This window comes from Apium graveolens, chromosome 9, assembly GCF_009905375.1.
Source record: "Apium graveolens cultivar Ventura chromosome 9, ASM990537v1, whole genome shotgun sequence".
In the NCBI taxonomy this organism is placed as follows: Eukaryota; Viridiplantae; Streptophyta; class Magnoliopsida; order Apiales; family Apiaceae; genus Apium; species Apium graveolens.
The window spans coordinates 217,060,199-217,081,100 of record NC_133655.1 but is presented as its reverse complement, the minus strand read 5'-3'; the positions used below and the strand labels follow the sequence as shown (position 1 = coordinate 217,081,100).

Here is a 20,902-nt window from a genome sequence, read left to right as displayed (position 1 = left end):
GTTTAATCTTCGGTCAAAAATTAATCAATTTAACCAATAAAATTTAAGATCATTGGCTCAAATCGATGATAAAGCTACGGCACTACCATTTGTCCTACGTATTCTTTAAACCTATCACCGTTATCTTATGAATTCCTACACAATTTTTATCCCAATCTTTCATCCTACTCGCTCAGAGTTTTTAGTACTTGTACTGACACGGTTTGCATAGCTGCGTACTTCCGACGAATCAGACCTTGGACTGCTGAATGGTTCTCTCTGCATCTATATTCAGTCCAATGACTTGAATTTTGGGTAATGAGTTCGTGGGCTAAGAAGCTTGTTACTTGTTATGCCCAAAATTTGGCATTGAGATTGATTCGGGTCAAATGCGGCTTACAGACAGTCAAACCCGATATTGCATTGTGGAAGAGAGGACGCGTCCAGTACCTTAGGACGCGCCTACTTTGGAAGAAATAAGTTACGAAGCGAGAAGAGTGCATGGTCAAGGGAGGACGCGCCCAGAATTTATGGACGCGCCAATGTTTATGAAAATGCTTGGCAGATGGAATCTTATGGTGATGGGCGCTCTAGGGCGCGTCTAAGTTAGCGAGGACATGTCATAGGAGGCGAAATGCTGTGTATGATGGTTTAGAGGGGATGTTGCAAGTTTGATGAGGTTAAGGACGCGCCCAAAGCTCTAGGACGTGTCCTGTGATTTTGATTGCTATAAAGAACGATTGATGAGGAAACAGGTTTTGATTTGTGGGAGTTAGGACGCGCCCAATTAGAAAGGACGCGTCCTGAGTTTGATCTGTGTACATTTGATGTTGAGTTCAAGACAAAGCTTGCATGGAAAGGAGCGATGGAGGATTATTTTTACTAATGTGTTTGTTGCAGGTACTCTATGAAGAATTCCCTCCTTGAGATGGTCAAGGAGGGGGATGTCCGTGAAAAGCTTGAAGGCCTCCAGGGGTATGCCTGATGATTGAAGGCCTCCTCCTGTATTCAACGGGTGTCCTCGTTGGGGATGTGGGGTTTACTTTGGTGTGTGCTTTGGGAGCTCTGTTCTTGTATTCAACGGGTGTCCTCGTTGGAGAACTTTGGAGTCATCCTGCACTTTGCACCCAAGAGCTTGGGATCACCTGTCCTGCTATCTGGTGGGTTATCCTCATTCGGGGGACAGGGACGCGTCTGGCACTTGGGGTGAACCGCGGCTATACCTGCGTTCGTAAATCAAGGGAGATAGCTGTAGCGGAGTGTTATCCTTGCGCAGGGAGATGCACTATCCGTGAAGTCCTACGATTACGGACGAGCCTTGGGCCTTTGCGGTTGGGCCTCATAGTTGGACATTCCTAAAGCTAGCGGAAGATGGATATCGGATGGGCTTCTACTGGGCTTAGGAGTAAGAAGTCTCAACGCGTTAGACTTCTTGTTCTACGAGAACTACGTCAGGCTTGATCCCTATATAAAGGGTACGTAGGCACATTGAGAGGGTAAGAAGTTGAGAGCTGATAAGAGAGCCACCACTTACTCTGATCAATCTCAGCCTAAAACAACCACAATCAACCATACACCGCTTAAGTTTCCGGCAAAGAACCACCGTCACAGATCTTAATTCCGGCGAGAAACCTCAATCTTTGTTGATACCAAATTCCTCCGTCAACAAATTGGCGCTAGAAGGAGGGGCTGCTAATTAAGGTCGCAATCTTAGGAGGAAAAGATGTCTTACAATCGTGATGGAAGTTCTTATGATGGAAGTGACAGCAGGTCAGAAGGGGAAGGCGGGGGGCGTTATACTCGCCACGAACCTTACGTTCCCAGAAACATGGCGGACCCACCAAGGGCTCCAGATGTGGGGGGGACACCTCCAGTTCTCATCAGCAACACTGATATATTGGAGCAATTATATCGCATGGGGGATACTCTTAACAGTTTTAACTCAAGACTGAACACGGTGGAGCGTCGAAGGACGAGGAGAGGTCGTCGTTTCCCCCGTCACGGTCATGCCTTGGGGAAAGCCCCTGTAGTTGAGGGAGATACCCAGGGGAGCGGGGATAACCCGCGAATCACTCCGCGGCGTTTGCAATATTCTGACGATGTAGAACCTATTGTAGAGCTTGCGGACGAGGACACTGAAGGCAGAGAAAGGCCTCACCTGGGCAACCAGGTAGTGCCACACCCGCATAGGTCTGGACGTACGATGGACGAGCGTCGCCGTGTGGAGAACGCTCAAAGCCAAGACGAGGAAGGAAGGGATCTTTCAACCTTGAAGAAGAGGCTTGGCATAAGGTTGGAGGACGACGATTTGAGGATGTTGCTGGTAGAATGGCAAAAGGAAGGAAACGCCGGAGAAGCGAGGCCCCGTGATACGACGCGTGTGCCCCCCGCATTCCAAAGGGATGACGGGATGCGGCACCGCGAGCACGAGCGTGCCCCTCCGCGAGGAAGGCCCGGGAATTTCTACCGGGGATATCAGAGGAATGGACGAGGAAGAATGGGATATCAATACGGAAGAGCCCCTTACAATGGTAGGAGAGGTGGCGCGCACTCCGCTGGAGAAGCCCCCGCCGTTATTCCCGTAGCTTCTCACAGCGTTACTGGTAATGGGTCTGGAGCGCGTCCTCATGACCAGGACGGCGGGCGGACTCAAGTAAGAATGCAGAATAATGATGAAATTCCGCGACACGGTCAGGATGAACCTCGTGTACGGGAAAACATTCAGAACCAAAATGGTAATATGCCACCGCCGCAGCCTCAAGGTGAGGGGCGGCGAGATCCTCCGCCGCACCCGGGGGGTAATCAAGGGGAATTTCAGCAAGTCGCAGAGCAACCCCAGCAGCCTAATGTTCAAACCATTCCTGGGGTAGGGACGTTTAATGTGAACGACCTCAAGCGGTTACTCAACCATCTTGAGGGAGGAAGAGTAACGGCGACAGCGCAAGCTCCTTCTCCTTTTGCTGTTGTTGTGAGGGAGGCGCAATTGCCCGCGGGATACCGGAACACAACCAACGACTTGCGTTTCCACGGGAACTCTGATCCTGTAGAGTTCTTGGGGCGTTTTAACATTGAAATGGATGTATATCAAGTACCTGATTTGGCTCGATGCCGTCTCTTGGCAGCCACTTTCAGAGAAGGTGCTCAGCAGTGGTTCCAAAAGCTTGGTCCAGGTGTAATTACATCCTGGGAACAGATGAAAACTTTGTTTTTGACACAATTTCAAGCCGCGGTGAAGTACACACCACCTGTTACCACGCTGGCTAATGTGAAACAAAAGGAAGGAGAAAGTTTGACTTCATATTTCAAGAGGTTTAACGCAGAATCTACTTTGGTGAGGGGTGCAACTGACGAAACGTTGAAAATATTGCTTATAGCTGGGTTGCGTGTGGGGACGGATTTCTGGAAACACCTACAAGGGAAAGACCCAGTGTCATTGGCAGATGTGCTCGCACAAGCGGAGTCGTTCAAAGCAATCGAGCAGTCGCTTGCAGAAACAAAAAAGAATGATGATACCTATAACTCCAAGGGGCGATCCAAGAGAAGGGACAGATCTGTAAGTCCGGGTTATCGGCGAAACGCCAGAAGCCCTAACAGGGTAAACGCTGTGAGCTCGCGAAGAGAATGGAGCCCACCATCGAACTACGAGAGAAGAGTCAGCAATTATACCCCGCTGGCGGCGTCCATTGATCATATCTTCGAGGTAAATAAGGACAGGGGAATCTTCAAGAAGCCCGACCGTCTAACTTCATGGCAAAGCAGAGATAAAAAGAAGTACTGTGACTACCATGAGTCTACTGGCCATGACACCCACGAGTGTCGTCACTTGCGGGATGAGATTGAGGAATTGATCAAGGCTGGACACCTAGGAGAGTGGATCGACAAGGTGAAGCGACGCAGGGGACTTGATGACAAGGGTAAAGATGAAAGACAACCCCCGCGGGCGGAGGATGTTGAGAAAACGGCGGAGGTCAAGTTTCAGAGGGCCGGCAGCATCAGGGCAATTTTTGGAGGACACCCTTTTGTTGGTGACAGTAATCGAGCACTTGAAAGAAACGCGAGAGAAGCGCGACATCCACCGCTCACTAACATCCACAGCTTGGAAGATAGACCCCCGAAGGTCTTTAAGGGGGAGTCCGCTGATATTACATTCAGGGAAAAAGAATCTAGGTGGGTGCATCATCCTCACAACGATGCGCTGGTGATTACCATGCTTATTGGGGCAATGAACGTACATCGAGTGTTCCTGGATAATGGGAGTTCTACAAACATCTTGTACTATAGCACCTACAAAAAGCTGGGTTTCCCAGATAGTGACATGTATTTCGAAGATGCGCACGTCTATGGCTTTACGGGGGAAGCAGTGAGAGTTATGGGCTCAGTCAGACTTCCCGTCACGCTTGGGGAAGGGGCTTTGTCGGTTACTCAAATGATAGATTTTAAGGTGCTAGATCAGGATTCCGCGCACAACGTACTGGTCGGCAGACCTTGGTTGCGTGCGTTCAGGGTGATAACCTCGATACACCACTTGATGATAAAGTTCCCGACGCCAAACGGAGTTGGCAGCCTGAGAGGGTCACAGTATGAGTCACGTGACTGCTATCACAAGGCTGTCAAGGAATTTCGCAGAAGAAGGTATGAAGGGAAAGGTCTCCCAGTTGAAGATGTAAAAGATATTCATACAAAACCGGGTGGAGAGGTCCATGCCCACTATTTTGTTGAAAATCCCGGAAAGGAAGAAACCAATACCTCTGGGAACTCTTTTGTGATGCAGGGACGTATTTCGAAAATCCGTAGTGTAGAAGAAGTGGTGGCGAGTCACACAGGGGGAATCATGCGGAAAGAGGTTAACGGGGAAAAGTTGGAAGGGAGAAGTGAGATTTTGCAAGGTCTCGGCGATAACTGCAAGGTTGATGCTCCTCAAAAGAAGGATGCGCCCTTGAATGAAGTTGAGGTTGATGCTCCTCCAAACGAGGACGCGCCCTCAGGTGAAAAAGTGGAAATTGAAGACCCCCGAGACTTTGATTTCGATTTGGATCCCAGGATCCCTATGCCTATTGAAAAAACGGGACCGGCCGAAGACACAATATCTATTCCAGTTGATAAAAATGACCCAAGCAGGGTTTTGAAAGTGGGATCTCAGTTGGATGAGGAGATGAGAGGAGGTCTTACCCGCTTTCTAATTGCAAACCTCGATGTTTTCGCATGGAGTCATTCAGATATGATAGGGATCGACCCGGAAGTAATGTGTCACCGTTTGAATATCCTCCCGAATTGCAAGGGCATACGCCAGAAACGCCGCCCAGTAAGTGGAGAAAGGGCGATAGCATTAAAAGAAGAAGTAGACCGGTTGTTGGAAGTGGGGTTGATCAAAGAATCGTTCTACCCCGAATGGCTTGCAAATCCAGTACTGGTGAAGAAACCGAATGGGAAGTGGAGGACATGTGTGGATTTCACGGATCTCAATAAGGCATGTCCAAAGGATAGCTTCCCGCTGCCAAGAATTGATCAGTTGGTTGACGCGACGGCAGGGCATGCGTTGTTGAGTTTTATGGATGCATACTCCGGATACAATCAAATTCCGATGTATGGCCCCGATCAAGAACATACATCCTTTATTACAGACAGGGGGTTATACTGTTACATAGGAATGCCGTTTGGCTTGATTAACGCTGGCGCGACCTACCAGCGGCTGGTAAACATGATGTTCAAAGACCAAATCGGGAGAACCATGGAAGTGTATGTAGACGATATGCTGGTGAAATCTAAGGTGACAACTGACCATATCAAGCACCTGACGGAGATGTTTAATATCTTGAGGAGGTTTCGTATGAAATTAAATCCGCAAAAATGTGTGTTCGGCGTGGAATCGGGAAAGTTTCTCGGGTTCATTGTCAACCACAGGGGAATTGAGGCCAACCCCGCGAAGATCAAGGCATTGTTGGATATGAAGTCACCTACCAATGTGAAACAGGTGCAGAGTTTGACTGGGAGAATCGCCGCGTTAAATCGATTTGTTTCCAAGTCGTCTGATAGATGCAAGGAGTTTTTCAAGGCGATTAAATTAGCTGGGAAAGACTTTATATGGACGTCAGAATGTGAAGAGGCTTTCAAAAGAATCAAGGAGCAACTGGGACATCCTCCCATGTTGTCAAAGCCATTGGAGGGGGAAAATCTAATACTGTACCTCGCAGTGTCTGAATATTCGATCAGTGCGGTTCTGGTAAGAGAGGAAGACGGGCAACAATCACCAGTGTACTACGTGAGCAAGCGGTTACACGATGCGGAAACTCGCTACACAAGTATGGAGAAACTGGTTTACGCCCTGATTCTTGCGTCAAGAAAATTGCGGCCGTATTTTCAAGCCCATAGAGTTGAAGTTCGTACAGCATACCCGCTGCGGCAGGTCCTGCACAAACCAGAGTCATCAGGCAGAATGCTGAAATGGGCCGTGGAGCTGGGACAGTTTGATTTGGAATATGTGCCTCGAACAGCGATAAAAGGGCAAGCCTTAGCCGATTTCTTGCTGGAATTTGATTCTGAAATTGATGATAAAGCTTTGGTGATGCTATATCCACCTCATGCCGAGGAGTCTTTGGAGGAGTTTCCGCATCCTTGGTGGATCTTGCATGTGGATGGGGCGGTTAACAATGGAGGAGCAGGTGCGGGCATAGTACTTGTATCTCCGGAAGGCCACCACCTGATGAGTGCAATTCATTTCAAGTTTTATGCAACTAATAATGATGCGGAGTATGAGGCGCTGATTAATGGCCTGAAAATCGCTCTGGAAATGGGGGTGCGAAACTTAATTGCAAGAAGTGACTCAGAGTTGGTAGTGAATCAGGTGAATGGGGGATTTCAAGCGCGAGGCCCGCGAACAGAATTATACTTGAGATGTGTACAGCGCCTGATTGGAATGTTCAAAGAAGTTAGATTGGAATGCGTTCCGCGGGAGAAAAACAGTAATGCGGATGCTTTGGCAAAAATGGGGTCACAACAAGAGGCTGTGTTGTTAGGATCCATCCCTCTTGAAATCCAGGAGGTTCCTAGTATCCCAGAGATAGAAACTATGCAAGTGGATGAAGCTCCCAAAGAAACATGGATGACGCCCATTCTAGCTTACATTCGCAAGGGAACACTCCCCGAAGATAAGTTTATGGCTCGTCGACTCCGTTATCAAGCCGCGAGATATGTGATATACGATGAAGTCCTATACAAGAGAGGGTTCAACCAACCTCTACTCAGGTGTGTTGAAGAAGGAGAAGGAAATTACATCCTAAGAGAGGTGCATGAAGGAATCTGTGGCAATCACTCGGGGGGTAGCTCGTTGGCAATGAAAGTGTTGCGCCAAGGGTATTATTGGCCCACAATGAGAGAAGATGCTACAAATTTCGTCAAGGCATGTGATCGCTGCCAGCGCTTTGCAAACTACTCGTCTATGCCGGCTACACTCTTGACGCCTATGGCAAGCCCATGGCCGTTCGCCATGTGGGGAATCGATCTTATCGGAGAATTGCCGAAAGCTAAAGGAGACGTCAAATATGCAGTGGTTGCGGTCGATTACTTTACTAAATGGGCGGAAGCTATGCCACTGGCTACTATCACCGCAAAGAAAATCAGAGATTTTGTTTTCAACTCAATTGTATGCAGGTTTGGAATCCCTTACAAGCTGGTCTCCGACAATGGAAAACAATTTGATAGCAAGGAGTTGCGACAGTTATGTGAGGAGTTGAAAATCAAGAAGGAATTTGCGGCGGTCTATCATCCTCAAAGCAATGGACAAACAGAGGCTGTTAACAAAATAATAAAACATACCCTCAAAACCAAGCTGGAGGAACGTAAAGGGAATTGGCCTGAAGAACTCCCGAAGGTGATGTGGTCATACAACACTACACCGCGATCTACTACGGGAGAAACGCCGTTTATGCTGACTTACGGTTACGAAGCTATGGTCCCCGTGGAAGTTGGATCGGGATCACTTCGCAGAGACTGTTACGGGAAAGAGGACGCTGAGGTTAATCAAAGGCTTCATTTAGATCTCTTAGAGGAGACGAGGGAAAATTCTCAGCTAAGGCTAGCAGCATATCAGCAGCGCGTCGCAAGGTATTATAACAAGAAGGTAAAAGGACAGTTGCTGAAGGTGGGGGATTTGGTACTTAGGAAAGTGATGCCCAATACGAAGAACCCCCAACATGGAGTGTTTGGAGCTAATTGGGAAGGACCGTACAGAATAAAGTCTATCCTGTGGAAGGGGACTTATCACCTTGAAGACATGGACGGGAAGCTGATTCCGCGAGCTTGGAATGCGGAACATCTCCGAAAGTATTACCAGTAAGGCGTGGCTTTGGCCCCTTGCATATTTCTTTTATTATTTTGGTTTATGCCCAGTTTATAGGCTAGAATTAAATAAATTCCTCCTAGCCTAGGGGGGTAGTGCATGTACTACTTACCTTGGGACTAGTTGAAGGGTCAATTTTTAGAAATAATTTTCCCACAAAGCACAGTAGCCGTGGGACTGGTGCACTTTTGACACCAGAGCGTATTATAAATAAAATTTTGAAACTTTCCCAAAAGATATTTGCTCAATTTGTTTGATCTCATGACGCGTCCTAAGTATAGGGCGCGCCCTAAGCTAGGGTTTTGTATAAAGGAAACTCAAGAAAAATACTGTTTTAAAGGACGCGCCCAAGTTATTTTGGTTGATGCTCCTTTAGACTAAGATGTTACTATGAAAAAGAAAAAGTACTTGTCAAAGACGCGTCCAGCGGGAAGGGTGATGTATTTTGTATTTCCAAGGACGCGCCCAAGTAATATTGGTTGATGCTCATAATTTAAAAGCAAAAGCAAGTCCCTACCAAGGACGCGTCCTCCCTGAGAGGAAATATTTCTAAGAGAACATTAAGGCATGTCAAACAGTTAGGACGCGCCCCGTCGTGCCTTGTGCATTGGTTAAACACACAAGTACAGTGTAGTGCCGTGCTCATGCACTTTCCAAAACAAGCAAAGACGCGTCCAACTAGAGAGGACGCGCCCATAATGGATATTTGCTTATTGGGAGAAAATAATAACAAATTAATCAAAGGCGATGCGCCCTAAACACAAGGCGCGCCCATGTGAATGATTGAGGATAAAAAAAGAGAGTGCAAGTGAATGAGGTTCAAAAATAGTCTTTACAATTTGCAAGGCTTCAAAGGGCCTGCGCCTTTAAAGATAGTTTAGGAAAAATATATAGAAAACATAGGACGCGTCCTAGGCAGGAGGCGCGTCCAGGGTTTTGTCTTGATCATTTGCGGGAGGAGGTTGAGTTTGGAGAGGAGCAGGGGACGCGTCCTCCTCCTCTAAGCCCAGGAAAATCCTCTTGTTTTTGATGGAGTCTGCGGCCCTTACCCTGAAGTCGTTTACCCATATCTGGGTATCTGCATCAAACTTTGAGAATGTATACTCTGGGTCGTTGGCAATAAACCCAGAGCACCATTCTTCAAACCCAGCCTGGAAACCATGCTGGTAAACTAGCTTTTTCTCCTCTGTCCACCCATGCAGCCTATCATCATTCAGGATGTCGAGCTCCAGCTGCATGGTGGAGTTCAGAGTGATGACGCTGTCCACTTGTTTTTCCATTGCAGTGACATTGCCTTCCAAAACAGCCTTATCTGCTTGAAGACGCGTCCTCTCCCCCTCCAGGCGTCTGATTTCAGCATCTTTTTCTTGGGTGAGCAGGGCAATGTGTTTTTCCAGAGATTTGACTTTGTCTTCGGCCTGGCACTTTGCAGTATCAGTAATTGCAAGACGCGCCCTGAGCCTTGCCGCCATGTTGGCACTCTGTCTGGCATGAAGGTGAAGCTCAGCAGCAGCCTTCACCATGGCTTGTTCTGTTTGTTGCTCCGTTCTGAAAGTCCAGCCTCTGACTTCCTCCTCTGAAAAATCCCCAACAGAGGACGCGCCCAGGTATCTGAGAACAAAGGATTGATCGTCAGGAATGATCTTTTGGCGTTTAGAAGGCGCGTCCTCTTCCTTCTCAGGAATGTCAAACACGGGAGTCTCAGTTATCTTTGGAGGAGGAGAAGGAGTTGCTGCAGGAGGTGGGGTTTTTGCCTGTGGATCAACTTTTGTAGGAGCCTGTTTCCTTGCCCTTAGTTTTTTAGAAGCCCCAATTGCGAATCCTTTGGGGAGTGAAGCCATATCTGCGGTATAAACATAAAAAGGAATTAGTTATGTGCAAAAAGACGCGTCCTGAAAGAAGGACGCGCCCATAACGTGATATAAAATCTACATGCAGGACAGATATGGATGAATGCAAAGATGTATAAATGGGTGTGAGAATGACGCGTCTTGCCTAAGACGTTTTCTGTGATAATGAGACACGCCCGGGGGGTAGGGCGCGTCCAAAGTGATAATGCATATATAGTAACGTTTATAGGTCAAGCTAAATATGACGCGTCCTAAAGTCGTGACGCGTCTTATATATAATGATTTCTTACCTTGCTCTAAATCCACTTTCTTGTTGACGTCTGGCTGAATAATTTCTGTGGCTTGGAGCCCTTTGGATTTTTCAGAAGCGGTGAGGATGGGTTTCCCATTGTGGAAATCTCGAAATTTGCAGAGAGAACCCACTCGTGGGGACAAAGCTCCTATTTTCTTCAAATTCTCTTCGGTAATCATGTCTCTGAGGTTGAAATGTTTTTCGGCATACTGCAAAACCTTCTCTGCTCTCTTCTTCTTCTTTCCCGTAAGCTCTTTCTGGGTCCTTTTGTCTAAAAGAAGGAATGATAGGTTACAACAAGGAAAATAAAGAAAAGGATTATAAAAGGGAAGGCGCGTCTTGAAAGTGTGGACGCGTCCAGAGCATTGAACTCACTTGGTTCCAAATTGAAGCGAACGCGCGTCCTTTTGACGTCATAAATGTAGAAAAATGGTTCCTTCCAGTCTCTCTCGTGGCTAATTTTGCCTTCATTAAATCCTTTGTTGTTCAACCATTTGTTGACTACCAGAAAATGGTACCCGGGAATTGATTTCCTGATGCTGTAAAAGAAGCTGAACTCTTTCATTGAGGGCGCGCCCAACCTCAAATTATGGTACATAATGTACAGAGCCCAGGCTAGTTTATATGAATTTGGTGATAGTTGGACTGGAGCCACGTCGTACCATTTCAGAATTCTCTTAATGAATGGATGTAAGGGCGCGCCCACGCCTAGGGAAATCAGCTTTGGAGTAAGCACCATTCGGGGGATCCTTTGATTCCCGACGTTAAAAATATGCGGCCTCATGGTTCGAAGAGGGCGCGCCCAGATGCCCTCCATGTCATAGTACTTCATGTGCCATTGAATTTCCCAGTCGGTTGCAGTTGAGTCAAGAGCTACGCATGCCAGCTTACCCTCTCTTTTCCTTCTGGCATTCTTCTCTGCTTCAGTAAGGGTACCGAGCCTCGCCCAGTCACAATCTATTTCCACATCTGAAGGTTCCCAATGCTCTAGGGGAGGATCAGATTTTTGAGGAGATATGGGATATGTCTCAGGATCAGGAATCCTTCTTTCGAATTCGCTTACACTGTGTGGGGACAAGTCTTCGGAAGGAGCCGCGCCCTGGGAAGATGACGCGTCCTGTGTGTTTGACGCGTCCATATCAGAAATAGCCATTCTTTGAGGTTTTTGGCTTGTAGTAGGGATAATTTCGTCGTCCGTCCAATCTTCGATGGCAGCCCTTGAATGGAGAATTGGAGTTCTTTGCCTTTTGACTCCCTTCTTTTCCATTCTTGAAATTATGGGAACATGGTCCATGGAGTCAGAGCTAGAATCAGACATTATTGAGTTTTTTGATTTGAGAGAACGGAAGACGCGTCTTTCTGCTCTAAGGAAGGAATTCGTCCTGTGGATGTTGGGAAAGTCGGGGTTAAAGGAGATCAGGTGTGGGGAATAGGTTCCAATACGCTTGTTGAGTGCTTTAAACGGGTGAAATGGTGAAGAAGAAGACGCGTCCTCCAGCTGCAAAAGAATGAATAAAAATTTGAGGACGCGTCCATTTTTTAAAATAAAAAAAAAAAAAGAAAAGAAAAGGAAAGATGGAAGAAGGATATTGGGAGGGCGCGTCCTGAAAATCCACCGCAGGGGGGTGTGCTACAATGACGCGTCCTAATAAACCTTTGGCCCTATATTACCCTTGTTTGGGATAACTTGAACTTGTCTTAAATCAGAAAATACAGGACGCGTCCTAACGGGAAGACGCGTCCTACATGATTATGATAGCGGAATGTTAATCGACTGTTGGCAGTTTGGGGAAAATATGACGAAATTCTAGAAATATGTTGTTGGGAGATCAGGGAAGCTAAACATGTTATATTTACCTATACATACATATATACATACAAGCAGACATGAAGAACAGTTTATATGAGAATGGAGTATACGAATAGTTTCTTGCTCAGTAAGATTAATGTATTCAGTCAAATAAAGAAATGAGAGGAAATTTGTGTACCTTTTGAGTTGAGGAATGAGTTGAGCTAAAAAAGTAGGGGAATGGTTGAACAGATCACCGGAATGTGGCCCTCGAAGCTCCTGTTTAACGATGCGGCAATGGCGGTTGTGTGTGAGAGAGAGAGATGATGGTGGTGGTATGATGGAGATTAGAGTATTTATAGAAGGATGATCCTATGGACGACAGCTGTACCCCGCATGCAGAAAGTAAGGGCAGGACGCGTCTTTAGGCTACGACGCGTCCGATTGTTTTGAGCCAACTTTTGGTACTGGGATTTAAGGATAAAACTTCCAATTTTGTTTTTAACTGCAAATGGAAGTTGGGGGGTAGTTGTTATGCCCAAAATTTGGCATTGAGATTGATTCGGGTCAAATGCGGCTTACAGACAGTCAAACCCGATATTGCATTGTGGAAGAGAGGACGCGTCCAGTACCTTAGGACGCGCCTACTTTGGAAGAAATAAGTTACGAAGCGAGAAGAGTGCATGGTCAAGGGAGGACGCGCCCAGAATTTATGGACGCGCCAATGTTTATGAAAATGCTTGGCAGATGGAATCTTATGGTGATGGGCGCTCTAGGGCGCGTCTAAGTTAGCGAGGACATGTCATAGGAGGCGAAATGCTGTGTATGATGGTTTAGAGGGGATGTTGCAAGTTTGATGAGGTTAAGGACGCGCCCAAAGCTCTAGGACGTGTCCTGTGATTTTGATTGCTATAAAGAACGATTGATGAGGAAACAGGTTTTGATTTGTGGGAGTTAGGACGCGCCCAATTAGAAAGGACGCGTCCTGAGTTTGATCTGTGTATATTTGATGTTGAGTTCAAGACAAAGCTTGCATGGAAAGGAGCGATGGAGGATTATTTTTACTAATGTGTTTGTTGCAGGTACTCTATGAAGAATTCCCTCCTTGAGATGGTCAAGGAGGGGGATGTCCGTGAAAAGCTTGAAGGCCTCCAGGGGTATGCCTGATGATTGAAGGCCTCCTCCTGTATTCAACGGGTGTCCTCGTTGGGGATGTGGGGTTTACTTTGGTGTGTGCTTTGGGAGCTCTGTTCTTGTATTCAACGGGTGTCCTCGTTGGAGAACTTTGGAGTCATCCTGCACTTTGCACCCAAGAGCTTGGGATCACCTGTCCTGCTATCTGGTGGGTTATCCTCATTCGGGGGACAGGGACGCGTCTGGCACTTGGGGTGAACCGCGGCTATACCTGCGTTCGTAAATCAAGGGAGATAGCTGTAGCGGAGTGTTATCCTTGCGCAGGGAGATGCACTATCCGTGAAGTCCTACGATTACGGACGAGCCTTGGGCCTTTGCGGTTGGGCCTCATAGTTGGACATTCCTAAAGCTAGCGGAAGATGGATATCGGATGGGCTTCTACTGGGCTTAGGAGTAAGAAGTCTCAACGCGTTAGACTTCTTGTTCTACGAGAACTACGTCAGGCTTGATCCCTATATAAAGGGTACGTAGGCACATTGAGAGGGTAAGAAGTTGAGAGCTGATAAGAGAGCCACCACTTACTCTGATCAATCTCAGCCTAAAACAACCACAATCAACCATACACCGCTTAAGTTTCCGGCAAAGAACCACCGTCACAGATCTTAATTCCGGCGAGAAACCTCAATCTTTGTTGATACCAAATTCCTCCGTCAACAAATTGGCGCTAGAAGGAGGGGCTGCTAATTAAGGTCGCAATCTTAGGAGGAAAAGATGTCTTACAATCGTGATGGAAGTTCTTATGATGGAAGTGACAGCAGGTCAGAAGGGGAAGGCGGGGGGCGTTATACTCGCCACGAACCTTACGTTCCCAGAAACATGGCGGACCCACCAAGGGCTCCAGATGTGGGGGGGACACCTCCAGTTCTCATCAGCAACACTGATATATTGGAGCAATTATATCGCATGGGGGATACTCTTAACAGTTTTAACTCAAGACTGAACACGGTGGAGCGTCGAAGGACGAGGAGAGGTCGTCGTTTCCCCCGTCACGGTCATGCCTTGGGGAAAGCCCCTGTAGTTGAGGGAGATACCCAGGGGAGCGGGGATAACCCGCGAATCACTCCGCGGCGTTTGCAATATTCTGACGATGTAGAACCTATTGTAGAGCTTGCGGACGAGGACACTGAAGGCAGAGAAAGGCCTCACCTGGGCAACCAGGTAGTGCCACACCCGCATAGGTCTGGACGTACGATGGACGAGCGTCGCCGTGTGGAGAACGCTCAAAGCCAAGACGAGGAAGGAAGGGATCTTTCAACCTTGAAGAAGAGGCTTGGCATAAGGTTGGAGGACGACGATTTGAGGATGTTGCTGGTAGAATGGCAAAAGGAAGGAAACGCCGGAGAAGCGAGGCCCCGTGATACGACGCGTGTGCCCCCCGCATTCCAAAGGGATGACGGGATGCGGCACCGCGAGCACGAGCGTGCCCCTCCGCGAGGAAGGCCCGGGAATTTCTACCGGGGATATCAGAGGAATGGACGAGGAAGAATGGGATATCAATACGGAAGAGCCCCTTACAATGGTAGGAGAGGTGGCGCGCACTCCGCTGGAGAAGCCCCCGCCGTTATTCCCGTAGCTTCTCACAGCGTTACTGGTAATGGGTCTGGAGCGCGTCCTCATGACCAGGACGGCGGGCGGACTCAAGTAAGAATGCAGAATAATGATGAAATTCCGCGACACGGTCAGGATGAACCTCGTGTACGGGAAAACATTCAGAACCAAAATGGTAATATGCCACCGCCGCAGCCTCAAGGTGAGGGGCGGCGAGATCCTCCGCCGCACCCGGGGGGTAATCAAGGGGAATTTCAGCAAGTCGCAGAGCAACCCCAGCAGCCTAATGTTCAAACCATTCCTGGGGTAGGGACGTTTAATGTGAACGACCTCAAGCGGTTACTCAACCATCTTGAGGGAGGAAGAGTAACGGCGACAGCGCAAGCTCCTTCTCCTTTTGCTGTTGTTGTGAGGGAGGCGCAATTGCCCGCGGGATACCGGAACACAACCAACGACTTGCGTTTCCACGGGAACTCTGATCCTGTAGAGTTCTTGGGGCGTTTTAACATTGAAATGGATGTATATCAAGTACCTGATTTGGCTCGATGCCGTCTCTTGGCAGCCACTTTCAGAGAAGGTGCTCAGCAGTGGTTCCAAAAGCTTGGTCCAGGTGTAATTACATCCTGGGAACAGATGAAAACTTTGTTTTTGACACAATTTCAAGCCGCGGTGAAGTACACACCACCTGTTACCACGCTGGCTAATGTGAAACAAAAGGAAGGAGAAAGTTTGACTTCATATTTCAAGAGGTTTAACGCAGAATCTACTTTGGTGAGGGGTGCAACTGACGAAACGTTGAAAATATTGCTTATAGCTGGGTTGCGTGTGGGGACGGATTTCTGGAAACACCTACAAGGGAAAGACCCAGTGTCATTGGCAGATGTGCTCGCACAAGCGGAGTCGTTCAAAGCAATCGAGCAGTCGCTTGCAGAAACAAAAAAGAATGATGATACCTATAACTCCAAGGGGCGATCCAAGAGAAGGGACAGATCTGTAAGTCCGGGTTATCGGCGAAACGCCAGAAGCCCTAACAGGGTAAACGCTGTGAGCTCGCGAAGAGAATGGAGCCCACCATCGAACTACGAGAGAAGAGTCAGCAATTATACCCCGCTGGCGGCGTCCATTGATCATATCTTCGAGGTAAATAAGGACAGGGGAATCTTCAAGAAGCCCGACCGTCTAACTTCATGGCAAAGCAGAGATAAAAAGAAGTACTGTGACTACCATGAGTCTACTGGCCATGACACCCACGAGTGTCGTCACTTGCGGGATGAGATTGAGGAATTGATCAAGGCTGGACACCTAGGAGAGTGGATCGACAAGGTGAAGCGACGCAGGGGACTTGATGACAAGGGTAAAGATGAAAGACAACCCCCGCGGGCGGAGGATGTTGAGAAAACGGCGGAGGTCAAGTTTCAGAGGGCCGGCAGCATCAGGGCAATTTTTGGAGGACACCCTTTTGTTGGTGACAGTAATCGAGCACTTGAAAGAAACGCGAGAGAAGCGCGACATCCACCGCTCACTAACATCCACAGCTTGGAAGATAGACCCCCGAAGGTCTTTAAGGGGGAGTCCGCTGATATTACATTCAGGGAAAAAGAATCTAGGTGGGTGCATCATCCTCACAACGATGCGCTGGTGATTACCATGCTTATTGGGGCAATGAACGTACATCGAGTGTTCCTGGATAATGGGAGTTCTACAAACATCTTGTACTATAGCACCTACAAAAAGCTGGGTTTCCCAGATAGTGACATGTATTTCGAAGATGCGCACGTCTATGGCTTTACGGGGGAAGCAGTGAGAGTTATGGGCTCAGTCAGACTTCCCGTCACGCTTGGGGAAGGGGCTTTGTCGGTTACTCAAATGATAGATTTTAAGGTGCTAGATCAGGATTCCGCGCACAACGTACTGGTCGGCAGACCTTGGTTGCGTGCGTTCAGGGTGATAACCTCGATACACCACTTGATGATAAAGTTCCCGACGCCAAACGGAGTTGGCAGCCTGAGAGGGTCACAGTATGAGTCACGTGACTGCTATCACAAGGCTGTCAAGGAATTTCGCAGAAGAAGGTATGAAGGGAAAGGTCTCCCAGTTGAAGATGTAAAAGATATTCATACAAAACCGGGTGGAGAGGTCCATGCCCACTATTTTGTTGAAAATCCCGGAAAGGAAGAAACCAATACCTCTGGGAACTCTTTTGTGATGCAGGGACGTATTTCGAAAATCCGTAGTGTAGAAGAAGTGGTGGCGAGTCACACAGGGGGAATCATGCGGAAAGAGGTTAACGGGGAAAAGTTGGAAGGGAGAAGTGAGATTTTGCAAGGTCTCGGCGATAACTGCAAGGTTGATGCTCCTCAAAAGAAGGATGCGCCCTTGAATGAAGTTGAGGTTGATGCTCCTCCAAACGAGGACGCGCCCTCAGGTGAAAAAGTGGAAATTGAAGACCCCCGAGACTTTGATTTCGATTTGGATCCCAGGATCCCTATGCCTATTGAAAAAACGGGACCGGCCGAAGACACAATATCTATTCCAGTTGATAAAAATGACCCAAGCAGGGTTTTGAAAGTGGGATCTCAGTTGGATGAGGAGATGAGAGGAGGTCTTACCCGCTTTCTAATTGCAAACCTCGATGTTTTCGCATGGAGTCATTCAGATATGATAGGGATCGACCCGGAAGTAATGTGTCACCGTTTGAATATCCTCCCGAATTGCAAGGGCATACGCCAGAAACGCCGCCCAGTAAGTGGAGAAAGGGCGATAGCATTAAAAGAAGAAGTAGACCGGTTGTTGGAAGTGGGGTTGATCAAAGAATCGTTCTACCCCGAATGGCTTGCAAATCCAGTACTGGTGAAGAAACCGAATGGGAAGTGGAGGACATGTGTGGATTTCACGGATCTCAATAAGGCATGTCCAAAGGATAGCTTCCCGCTGCCAAGAATTGATCAGTTGGTTGACGCGACGGCAGGGCATGCGTTGTTGAGTTTTATGGATGCATACTCCGGATACAATCAAATTCCGATGTATGGCCCCGATCAAGAACATACATCCTTTATTACAGACAGGGGGTTATACTGTTACATAGGAATGCCGTTTGGCTTGATTAACGCTGGCGCGACCTACCAGCGGCTGGTAAACATGATGTTCAAAGACCAAATCGGGAGAACCATGGAAGTGTATGTAGACGATATGCTGGTGAAATCTAAGGTGACAACTGACCATATCAAGCACCTGACGGAGATGTTTAATATCTTGAGGAGGTTTCGTATGAAATTAAATCCGCAAAAATGTGTGTTCGGCGTGGAATCGGGAAAGTTTCTCGGGTTCATTGTCAACCACAGGGGAATTGAGGCCAACCCCGCGAAGATCAAGGCATTGTTGGATATGAAGTCACCTACCAATGTGAAACAGGTGCAGAGTTTGACTGGGAGAATCGCCGCGTTAAATCGATTTGTTTCCAAGTCGTCTGATAGATGCAAGGAGTTTTTCAAGGCGATTAAATTAGCTGGGAAAGACTTTATATGGACGTCAGAATGTGAAGAGGCTTTCAAAAGAATCAAGGAGCAACTGGGACATCCTCCCATGTTGTCAAAGCCATTGGAGGGGGAAAATCTAATACTGTACCTCGCAGTGTCTGAATATTCGATCAGTGCGGTTCTGGTAAGAGAGGAAGACGGGCAACAATCACCAGTGTACTACGTGAGCAAGCGGTTACACGATGCGGAAACTCGCTACACAAGTATGGAGAAACTGGTTTACGCCCTGATTCTTGCGTCAAGAAAATTGCGGCCGTATTTTCAAGCCCATAGAGTTGAAGTTCGTACAGCATACCCGCTGCGGCAGGTCCTGCACAAACCAGAGTCATCAGGCAGAATGCTGAAATGGGCCGTGGAGCTGGGACAGTTTGATTTGGAATATGTGCCTCGAACAGCGATAAAAGGGCAAGCCTTAGCCGATTTCTTGCTGGAATTTGATTCTGAAATTGATGATAAAGCTTTGGTGATGCTATATCCACCTCATGCCGAGGAGTCTTTGGAGGAGTTTCCGCATCCTTGGTGGATCTTGCATGTGGATGGGGCGGTTAACAATGGAGGAGCAGGTGCGGGCATAGTACTTGTATCTCCGGAAGGCCACCACCTGATGAGTGCAATTCATTTCAAGTTTTATGCAACTAATAATGATGCGGAGTATGAGGCGCTGATTAATGGCCTGAAAATCGCTCTGGAAATGGGGGTGCGAAACTTAATTGCAAGAAGTGACTCAGAGTTGGTAGTGAATCAGGTGAATGGGGGATTTCAAGCGCGAGGCCCGCGAACAGAATTATACTTGAGATGTGTACAGCGCCTGATTGGAATGTTCAAAGAAGTTAGATTGGAATGCGTTCCGCGGGAGAAAAACAGTAATGCGGATGCTTTGGCAAAAATGGGGTCACAACAAGAGGCTGTGTTGTTAGGATCCATCCCTCTTGAAATCCAGGAGGTTCCTAGTATCCCAGAGATAGAAACTATGCAAGTGGATGAAGCTCCCAAAGAAACATGGATGACGCCCATTCTAGCTTACATTCGCAAGGGAACACTCCCCGAAGATAAGTTTATGGCTCGTCGACTCCGTTATCAAGCCGCAAGATATGTGATATACGATGAAGTCCTATACAAGAGAGGGTTCAACCAACCTCTACTCAGGTGTGTTGAAGAAGGAGAAGGAAATTACATCCTAAGAGAGGTGCATGAAGGAATCTGTGGCAATCACTCGGGGGGTAGCTCGTTGGCAATGAAAGTGTTGCGCCAAGGGTATTATTGGCCCACAATGAGAGAAGATGCTACAAATTTCGTCAAGGCATGTGATCGCTGCCAGCGCTTTGCAAACTACTCGTCTATGCCGGCTACACTCTTGACGCCTATGGCAAGCCCATGGCCGTTCGCCATGTGGGGAATCGATCTTATCGGAGAATTGCCGAAAGCTAAAGGAGACGTCAAATATGCAGTGGTTGCGGTCGATTACTTTACTAAATGGGCGGAAGCTATGCCACTGGCTACTATCACCGCAAAGAAAATCAGAGATTTTGTTTTCAACTCAATTGTATGCAGGTTTGGAATCCCTTACAAGCTGGTCTCCGACAATGGAAAACAATTTGATAGCAAGGAGTTGCGACAGTTATGTGAGGAGTTGAAAATCAAGAAGGAATTTGCGGCGGTCTATCATCCTCAAAGCAATGGACAAACAGAGGCTGTTAACAAAATAATAAAACATACCCTCAAAACCAAGCTGGAGGAACGTAAAGGGAATTGGCCTGAAGAACTCCCGAAGGTGATGTGGTCATACAACACTACACCGCGATCTACTACGGGAGAAACGCCGTTTATGCTGACTTACGGTTACGAAGCTATGGTCCCCGTGGAAGTTGGATCGGGATCACTTCGCAGAGACTGTTACGGGAAAGAGGACGCTGAGGTTAATCAAAGGCTTCATTTAGATCTCTTAGAGGAGACGAGGGAAAATTCTCAGCTAAGGCTAGCAGCATATCAGCAGCGCGTCGCAAGGTATTATAACAAGAAGGTAAAAGGACAGTTGCTGAAGGTGGGGGATTTGGTACTTAGGAAAGTGATGCCCAATACGAAGAACCCCCAACATGGAGTGTTTGGAGCTAATTGGGAAGGACCGTACAGAATAAAGTCTATCCTGTGGAAGGGGACTTATCACCTTGAAGACATGGACGGGAAGCTGATTCCGCGAGCTTGGAATGCGGAACATCTCCGAAAGTATTACCAGTAAGGCGTGGCTTTGGCCCCTTGCATATTTCTTTTATTATTTTGGTTTATGCCCAGTTTATAGGCTAGAATTAAATAAATTCCTCCTAGCCTAGGGGGGTAGTGCATGTACTACTTACCTTGGGACTAGTTGAAGGGTCAATTTTT

The 20,902-nt window shown here is 47.6% G+C and overlaps 2 protein-coding genes across 2 annotated transcripts; both read left to right on the top strand.

Annotated features, from left to right (window-relative positions):
• Positions 1-334: 334 nt before the first annotated feature.
• LOC141684306 (uncharacterized) lies at positions 335-8,323 on the top strand. Its single transcript, XM_074489220.1, has one exon. The coding sequence runs from the start codon at positions 1,703-1,705 to the stop codon at positions 8,309-8,311; it is 6,609 nt and encodes a 2,202-aa protein (XP_074345321.1). The 5' UTR covers positions 335-1,702; the 3' UTR covers positions 8,312-8,323.
• Positions 8,324-12,428: 4,105 nt separating this feature from the next.
• LOC141683680 (uncharacterized) lies at positions 12,429-20,771 on the top strand. The gene has a single exon (XM_074488437.1). It carries the CDS (start codon positions 14,151-14,153, stop codon positions 20,757-20,759), a length of 6,609 nt encoding a protein of 2,202 aa, XP_074344538.1. The 5' UTR covers positions 12,429-14,150; the 3' UTR covers positions 20,760-20,771.
• The last annotated feature ends 131 nt before the right edge of the window (positions 20,772-20,902 follow it).